At 39.7% G+C, this 9,414-nt stretch overlaps 2 protein-coding genes across 2 annotated transcripts in view; one reads left to right on the top strand and one right to left on the bottom strand.

Annotated features, from left to right (window-relative positions):
* unc93b1 (unc-93 homolog B1, TLR signaling regulator) overlaps positions 1–6,702 on the top strand; it is an 18,050-nt gene extending 11,348 nt beyond the window's left edge. The window contains exons 9-13 of the mRNA XM_008295149.1: positions 284–466; positions 553–826; positions 913–1,034; positions 1,127–1,249; positions 4,370–6,702. Coding sequence (XP_008293371.1) covers positions 284–466; positions 553–826; positions 913–1,034; positions 1,127–1,249; positions 4,370–4,642 — 975 coding nt within the window. The 3' untranslated portion in view covers positions 4,643–6,702. The remainder of the gene's footprint in view (positions 1–283; positions 467–552; positions 827–912; positions 1,035–1,126; positions 1,250–4,369) is intronic.
* LOC103367193 (beta-crystallin A1-like) overlaps positions 6,301–9,414 on the bottom strand; it is an 11,382-nt gene continuing 8,268 nt past the window's right edge. The window contains exon 6 of the mRNA XM_008295150.1: positions 6,301–9,061. Within this exon, the coding sequence (XP_008293372.1) occupies positions 8,914–9,061 (148 nt within the window). The 3' untranslated portion in view covers positions 6,301–8,913. The remainder of the gene's footprint in view (positions 9,062–9,414) is intronic.

Below are 9,414 nucleotides of genomic sequence, written 5' to 3'. Positions count from 1 at the left end.
AATGAATGGATGGGCTGAAGATTATTTAATTTCTTTTATTTTAGTAAACGCTTTAATCTTGTTAGGGGTTTGAGCACATCCCAGCATGCATCGGGCTCCACCTGAGCTTTAAAAGCAATTTTAAGGGCTAATAATGTGTTTTAAGTTATGCTCTTTGCTCAGACTTGATTATTTTTTATCAAATTAAAGACTTCAAAGACCTGCTTCATTATTTACTGTTTGGCAACACATGTACTAAACTTCGCTTGAAATTGCCCACTTTGTATTGTGCCGCTACCCACAGTTCCTGGTGCTGTGTGGCCCCGCCTACCGCCCCACGGAGGAGATCGACCTCCGCAGCATCGGCTGGGGAAACATCTTCCAGCTGCCTTTCAAACACCTGAGGGACTACCGGCTGCGGCTGCTCTGCCCCTTCTTCATCTACAGCGGCTTCGAAGTGCTGTTTGCCATCAAGGGATTCTCTCTGGTACTGCTGAGACGGACATGTGTGATAGATGGATGATGTGTTTTTTGTAAATAAGACTTTAACCTTTGCTTTATTTTCCTCCACAGTCCTACGGTGTCTGCGCTTTGGGCTTGAAGAAACTGTGGCTCCTCGTAGTCGTCTACGGCCTCTCCTGTTCCGTATTTTCCTCCCTCTCCCTTTGCCTCCTGCGTCTCCCGCGCTGGCTGTGCCTGGTGGGGGGCGCCGCCGTGCACGTGGCCCTCCTGGTGGCTCTGATGGTGTTTTCTCCAGAGCCCAGGGACCAGAGTTACCAGGGCCCTCTGCTCGTGATCTCGGTGCTGTGGGGACTCGGCACCGCTCTGAACAAGACCGGTGTCAGCAGTGAGTATCGTCAGCGATCCAGGGGTCAGTATTTGGTTTTTGTTTTTTTTCACCTCAGCATGACCTCCTCTCTGTGTGTGTTCCAGCTCTGCTCGGGATGCTGTATGCTGAGGAAAAAGAACGTCTGGACTTCGTGTACACCATCTACCACTGGTTCCAGGCCATCGCCATCTTTATAGTCTACCTCTGGTCCAACCTGCCCATGAGGGTTTGTGACTGTGTGCTTATTCTGGAGACTGTTAAGCAAGTGTTTATAGTGTTTTCCTTTTTCAACCCATTTCTTTTGCCCTTCCCCTTCAGGCCAAACTCTCCATCCTGCTGGCCACCGTGCTGCTGGCCTGCTACTGCTACTGGGTGATGGAGCGCCGCCTGGCCAGGAAAGTACCGTACAGGCTGCCGCGCATCCCTCGGCCACGACACAAGGTAACCGATCACAGTCTGACCACAAGATTCTGGTCATTTTGTATATCGGATTTAAAGAAACAAGCCACCCAGCTACAAGGATCTTGCTGTAAAAACTTTTTAGGAAGTTCTGCAACCTTCTAGTTTTTTGATTTAGTTTCCCAAATGTTGCTCATAAACGCAGGATATCAATTCTGCAAAGTGGTTTTAATGTTTCCAGTGGTAGGTTTTTTATTTTATCTATTTATTTATTTAGTTAGTTAGTTTCCAAAAAGTTGTTCATAAAAGTAGGATAAATTCTTTAAAAATGTTCTTCAAATGTTTGGTCGTAACATTGCTAGGCTGCTATGCCCCAACATTCTTAAAATGTTTTCTGAATGTTGGATTGGGTACTTCCTTTGTTGTGTTTTATGATATGTTACCTCAACAACAACCCCAAAACATCCTCAGAGCATTGCAGGCAAAATGTTCTGCCTTTTTGTTATTAAGTCATATTACAGGAACGTTTTAGACATCTGAAGCCTCGATAGCAGCAGTTATTATTTCAAATGATAAATGCCCTCAAAAGGTTCTTTTAACATTTTGTTGAAATGTTTTTGTTTTTTTTTCTCCAAAATAATCATGAGAACTTTAAAGCAATGCTGTGGGAACGTTCCCTGCTGGTTGGGATTAAAGCATTTTTGCATATAGGCCACACACTGTATATAAATCACATGAATAATTTTCTATATAAATGATGGATATCTTACATAACTCCCACTGGTGCTCTCATGTAGAAATAACTTTGACTTTTTAAACCTTTGCTGACAAGATCAATACTGGTCCTGAATCTGTTTGTGTTCATCTGCTAAAGCTGGAGATTAATTAGAAGTTTAGGTCTTGAAAACAATAAAAAAATATGTCTAAAGAGCTGTAATACATAGATTATACGAACACTGCAATGCTGAACAGAACACTGGGCTTTGTGGAATGTTTCACTGACACACAGGTTTGTAATGACGTAACAATTTGTTTGGGGTAGAAATTAAAAATATCCCACTCAAATTATTATTTAATTTAATTTAATTTTTTCTGTTTTACAAGTCTTAAAATATTATATTCATTGTAATATGTATGATAACATCTGGTATTTGATAATAATTAAAGAGAGTTTCACAGTGATCAATGTGTAATGAAGCCACTTTAACCCTCTAAACCCCAAAACCTGCTGGCAAGTTTGAAAGGTACAATATATTTTTTAAAAATGTCAAAATTACATTATTTTTTAAAGCTAGAAAGTGTAAAAACAGAAAAAAATAAGAATTGGATCTTCAACTTTCTGACGATTCTTGTACAAATAACGTGTGATGTGCCCTTCTGTTGGGAAATTTACCCAAAATGTATGCCTGAATTAATGATATTTCATTAAAAAAAAAATTAAAAAAAAACCCAGCAAACAACACACTATTCTATGTGTCATTACAAATAAATTGCTTGCTTTGAACAGAATCTTTAGAAAACAAAACATTCTGTACCACCCAGTGCAATCATGAAGCCATAAGCAACTCAGTTGCAACCAGCAGTAAAGTGACAAAAATTCAGGTCCTGTTTAGCTGAACTGGTTTGAACTGCAGAGTTCAAAGTATGGAAGTATAGCGAAAAAGTATGGAACAAATTAGAGATATAAGTAGTAAAATATCTATAGTATATTGTAGATATGTAGTAGAGTTAATTTTTTTCCCATTATTGGTAACACCTGTGGGCACTTGAAAAAATACCGTACATGTTAATTACAGTATTTTTTTATTTATTTATTTTTCAATTTTTGTATTCTACGTTAGTTTTCTAAATGACATTTTAACTGTGCCATACTGCACAAACGACCTAATGAGTTCTGTCTGCTTTCAGCCATGGTTGTGCTTTTTCCACAGAGGTGAAGGATTTTGGATCAGTGAAAAAAGTGACTTTTACTTGTGACAGGAGAACACCCAGAAAGTGCTTGGAGTTCAGAGGATGAAACAAGAAATATAAAGCAAGGAGGGGGTCTAACACATGAAGGAATAGAAAAAGCGGAGTCAAGTTCAGTGGTTTCTTCTCTCTCAGTGGAATATCACATTCATATCAAGGCTTTCTGACAAAAAGAGAAGCTGCATTCCAAGTAGCAATGCATTTATAAAAGTGTTTGAACTCACTGGTAATAAAGCACGAATAAAAGGTGCTGATAGCTGCCACAAGTTCCTTATAGCTGTGATATTGAGAACGACCTTTAACCTGCTCACCCACTTTGTTTTATGTGCGATGCGTGCTTTAATTGGCCACAATCAGAATCAAATATTTACACTGCCATAGTATACCCCTATATAGTCTGTCAGATGACGCCAGCAACGTAAATAGATGTAGTTCATAAAGGTTTCATGGCCTTCAGAATGTGCATTCAGCCTGCCTCTGCAGCGCTTTCTTTACCCGATTCCTTTTTCCATCTGAGTGCGGCGTATTCATGGCCTTGACACCTTTAGCTTGGGTTTGGTAACACATAAGGCTTTCATAATAGGTTGATTAGTTTATCAGCCATATGACAGGAAAATAATCAGCAACTTCTTGGATCATCAAATACATATTTTCACATTTTTTTCCCCAAGTAGAAATGCCAAACTTAACCGTGTTCCAGCTTTGAAATTGTGTGAATATACAGTTTTTTCTTTGACTTTAAAGATAGTGAGCTGAGTATGTGTAGCTTTTGAAGGTAGGAAGAAGCAGATAAAGCCAGAGTGAGATGGTTCTTTGTTTTGTATCCATCAAGACATCTTCTCATCATCATCAAACTACTCTGCACACCAGCTGTCTGCAATTTTTTTTTTTTTTCAATTCCACAGCAATTCCTTTTATGGGAAAAATGCCGAGCACGTACTCTGCTCTTTTGTGTCATGCAGCAGTAAAGAAAAATCTATAGAGAGCTGATGTGTGGTGAGATTGGATCCGCTGCAAAGAGTGATGTGTCCTGAACTCTGCAGAAGAAATCCCCAGTTGTGCAGGAGTGAACAGTCTTATTATAATCACGGCTTTATTGTAAAACATCTAAGCAGTGACTAAAAGGCTAAAGCAAGCATATATTCACTTCAAAGCAATTCACTCAGCATAGAATATCACTTTATCTGTTCTCAGGTCAAAGGCTACCGCTACCTGGAAGAGGACAACTCCGATGAGTCAGACTCGGAGTGGAGTGAGGAGGATGACGAAGAGGAGAAGGGGGAGGAGGATGAAGAGCATGTTGTGGAGGAGATGGGGGCAGAGGACTGGGAGGAAGGAGGCCATGACGCCGGGGCCTGGGGGGCTGACTCACCCAGAGCCAGGAGGAGGGGAGCCGAGGGCAACCGGCAACGTCGGGTGGGAAACCCTGTGAGGGAGGGCGAGAGGAAGGAGCAAGAGGAAGGCTGATGGAGGAGGAAGTAGGAAAGATGGTGGACAGCAGACGGGAGGGGAAGGCGGTTAGAGACGCACTGGATTCAGTCGCATTCAGGACTCCATTCATACCTTTACAGATAATGCAAATCTTACATGCTACACTAAACACAACAAACAAGGCATAAGCTTCAATTGGAAAACTATAATTGGATCCATAAAAAGGGTCCATTAACTGCAAATACTACAGCGCCGATATAAAGTATTCACCTCCTGTGGAAGTTTTCCCCTTTTATTGCTTTTTAAATACTGAATCATAGTCAATATGATTTGGGTTTATTTTTGACAGCAATTTACAAAAAAAAGTCTTTTATCTTCTGCTGACAATAGATTCGTACAAAGTAATGCAAATCAATTGAAAACATAAGATGTGTAAAATAAGTGATTGCGTAACCATTCAACAACCTCTAAAGTGACCTACGTAATTTAACACAGGTGCAGCTGACTGAAGTTAGAAGACATGCAATTAATGAACCAGAGATCATCTGAATGCAGGGCAGGTGTCTCAGATGACTGTAGTATAAACACACCTGTATCTGGAAGGTCACTGGTGAATCAGCACTCCTGGTTATATCTACGCCATGAAGACCAAATTTCGAAGTCACTGAGTATTCCCTAGAGTACAGTTAAATCCACCTTTAAGAAATGTGAAGAAAATGTGACGTGTAAATCTGCCTATTAAAGGTCGTCCTCAAAAACCGAGTGACCAAGCAAGAAAGAGACTCATGAGGGAGTCCACCAAGACCCCTATGACTCCCATGACGGACTTACAAACTGTACAGACTGTACAACAACTGCTGTCTGTTCAACAGTCAAAGCTGTATGGGAAAGCTCAAATTATTCCAAACTAGAGTTTGCCAGAACACATGTGGGGAGACTCTAAGTCACCTAGAAGAACGTTCTTTGGTCTGATGACACTGAAGTTGAGTTTTTGATTGCTGTGGTTGGTGGACAGCAAACATTGCACATTATCACTAACATCCCCATTTAGAAGCATTGAAGTGGCAGCATCATGATGTGGGGATGCTTATCAGCAGCAGGCCCTGGAATGCTTGTAAAGCTACAGGGTAAGGAAAAACCTGACAGTTTGGCAAAGAAGACTGTAGTAAAATTGTCCAGATGTTCAGAGTGACTGAGACCTGTCCACACAGGCTCAATGCTGTAATTACAGTCTAAGGTGCATCGACTAAATACTGACGTCAAGGTGAAGTGAATACTTATGCAATCACTTATTTTAAGTTTTATTTTTTAAATTTATTTACGTTACTTTGTCATTCAAAAAATAAAATAAAATAAAATAAACTCACAACAGGGGTATACACTTTTTTAGGAACTGTATTTTGCTATTTTACATTTAAACCTCATGTCTTGGATAAAACATGTCTACAGCTCAGACTACAACATCGTACTTGTATTTTACTTTTGCTGCACAGTTTGCAGCTTATATTTAATTTGCTGGAAGTGCTTCATAAGTAGAAACCATACTCTGAGCTGGTTTAATTTAAAACAAGCGTTTATCTACAAAAAAAATGTGAAAAAAAAGTAACAGGAACATTTTCGGACTTGATTTTCTCAATGGAACCACAAAGTGAAATGAGTGTGTGTGTTTAAGGTAATATTAGTTTTTTTTCAAAATGCCTTAATAATGCAATACATGTGTAGTTATGCAGCTCTGCAGATATTTGGTAGAAGCAGACGTTTTCAGAGAGTCTGTATGATCCAGCTGGATTTGGATTTTCTGTCTTTTTCGTTTTTTATTTTAATCCTTACCTTTTGTATGCACATTTGTCAGAGAAAACAAGCTAACTCAGCAAATTATCAGAAGCTAAAGTATCTCAAGGGCTGAGTAAAATGTGCCTTTTGCAGAAAATGAATGTATATTTTTATTCAATATGCAGAAGATGCAGAAGTTCAGTCGCATGTGACCGTTAGTAGTGAGGTATGCATTTCAGCAAACAGTGGCCTCAGGGGTATTATGGTTTGTAATATGAAGTCTCTCACAAATGTTTTTAATAAAATAATATTTAACTCAGCAATAATTAAGTCTAAAGCTGTGCAGTGGACCTTCTTAGGATCAATAATATCAGCTAGATGGAAACTTGATCATTCTAACTTAGCATTACTGTGCTAGCATTTGCTAACTACCAACACAAAGTCCATACAAGGTTGATGGGTAGCCATGAGCAAAAATGCTTTACAACAAAATTATTATAATTCACTTAGACGGGACCATTGATTTGTGAATGGTAAATTTCATGGCTATTCATTCAATAGTTATCGATATATTTCACTAAAAAACACAAATGCCCTCCTCACGGTGGTGCTAGTGGGAAGGTCAGAGGGTCACAGAAGTCAGAAATATCTCCATGCTGCTGGTACAGAAAAACAACATGTCACAGATTACGAGTTTTAAAACTGAACACCTGTCATTAAAAGATCTCAGAAGTATTAAAAGGTCTGACACGCTGTACAGTTTTTAGAGATTGGATTTTGTCATTATGCAAGAGCTGCTTTGTCTTTGCTCGAATGTCCTTTTGTGTTTGACATGTCAAAGCAGGAAAAGCACAGATTTGAATACTAACATTAATCAGCAGCTTCGGTTTCAGTGTCCCGGTTTTGCACTATGTGTTCTGGTTTGCTGTCATAACTCTCTGGGACACTTAAGTAAAGCATATTCATTATTGTTGTTATTATAGCGCATGTGCTTTTCCTTTCTATGACAGGTCAGAATTTCTGCTGTGAAAAAGAGCCTATTAATCGTGACAGGTTGGTAATTTTGAGATCCTACTTTAGAAAGGTCCCACTGGTGTGCCTGCTGGCTCACTCTCAGGCATCATTAATTCCACCTGAGCTTTCCTGGCAATATGTCTGCTGTATGAAATAACTATTGGGGATGTTGGTAGTTTCGATTCACTTTTCGGTTTTAGTTAAACCTAAACGGCACGATTTTCTTACTGTGTTCACATTACTGCACGTAGTTTTTACTTTATTTGCTGGCATGGTTTTTGTTTTGTTTTGTCGGTTTCTGAAGTTACGTCATGCTCACTTGAAGTTAAAAAAAAAAGGCATTTACTTGGCTTATTCAGGGCTGCAAGCTGTCACGCTTCCATACAGATGGTCATATATTTCATCTCTTTCCTGCGTTGTACATTAAGTTTGGATGCAGTTAATCCTTTATTCAGTTACAGTAACCAAAGTGTACATTTCTATTTAAACAAGCTGTAGAAGGAAGGAAAGCAATCCTGCTATATATTTAATTTAGCAGTTAACATGAAAATCAGAGGTGTTTCAGTGAATAAATCTCCTTTATGTTGCACCGATACCTTGTTCATTTATGTCATGTAACACTGCTGGTTGTGTTCACAGGAATAGATCTGTGCTTTTTTCTTAAATATGGCCACACTTTAAAGACGGAAGTTTAGCGCTGTTGATTGCGTTTCTCCTGACTGGTGGGCGGGGTGTTGTCAGAGTCACTACTTTACATTAAGTTAGCGGTAACAGCAGAACACCTATTGCCATGGAAACTTGAAGCCGACGCAAAGAATAGCAAGACTTGAATAATAATTTCATTACAGTTGCAGTGACACAGAACATAGGAGGAACATAGGAGGTTCTGAAGTGTTTGCATTAAGTGGATCTTGGACTAAAAGTGTTAAGTTTCAAAAAGGAATAAACACTCAAACATTGTGGTAAGATCTCTAAATGCTCCCTCTGTGCTGCAGTGTAGTTACACACATACAGTGCTGATGTTGTGCAGCAAATTCTATTAAAAAAAAAAAAATCTTACGTTTGGAATAATTGCCACCTATGTCGTTTCACACACGGAGAATTACGTAAATAATTATCAGCATTTATTGCTTAGTGACTTTTCTGTGTTCTGTTCTCTCAGTCTCTGTATTGAGGAACAAACATCCACCCGCTTCATTGATGGATTTACTGATCATTAATGTGGAAAAAAAAAGAACAACAGAAACATTGCTCACACAAGAATTACAGAAATCTCTTTTCATGTTCTAATAACTCTGAACTTTATTCCACTTGTACCAAAACAAAACACTCTTCGTAATAAAGTGAAGTATGATTATGTGCTGGTATAAAGAGGTAGCTGCTACATCACTGATGGTTTGTGTTGTAGTTTGCGGTCCTGGCCCTAAGCTCCAAACCCAACTGTGAGTTCAGGCGACCAGGAGTTAGCCTGATCCCAGGCTGTGCTGCTGCTGCTGCCGCCAGTCCTGATCGGGCAACTCTCAGTGCCTGATGCGTCTGATGGATTGGATCTTTGGCGTCTGGCAGTGGGAGCCCCAGTTCCTCCAGTGCTGGAAGTCTCCGCTGTGTCTTTCACACTCCATGATGTACTGCTGGCCTCTGTAGCCGGGATACTCATAGCACACGAAGCTGTCGAAACACAGAGGCAGCAGGGGGAGATTAGTTAAGTCACTATCAGCCTGAATGACAGGGACAATTAAATGATTTATTTACTGAGCAGGACATTTGTCAGAAAGTCTACTTGTCGTTGCTCTCTTGGTGATAAAGTATGTCATAGCAACAGCGGGTCAAAATGACTGCATGCATGTCTTTGGTGTTTCTGTGCAGCTCTGTCTTGTTGCTAATCACCCGACGTGTGCCAATACAATCTGTGACGAGCTTAAGCCAAGCGCTCTAATTTAAGGACTTGTTGTGCTGCAAAGTTTCCATAAATACCAGTTGTGTCATGGCAGATTCAGTGGAAACGAGTAAAACAGAAAACA

The sequence above is a fragment of the Stegastes partitus genome, unplaced genomic scaffold (genome assembly GCF_000690725.1).
Source record: "Stegastes partitus isolate 25-593 unplaced genomic scaffold, Stegastes_partitus-1.0.2 Scaffold1025, whole genome shotgun sequence".
Classification (NCBI taxonomy): Eukaryota; Metazoa; Chordata; class Actinopteri; family Pomacentridae; genus Stegastes; species Stegastes partitus.
Note: the sequence above shows the minus strand (reverse complement) of the source record. Positions and strands in the feature narration are given on the sequence as shown.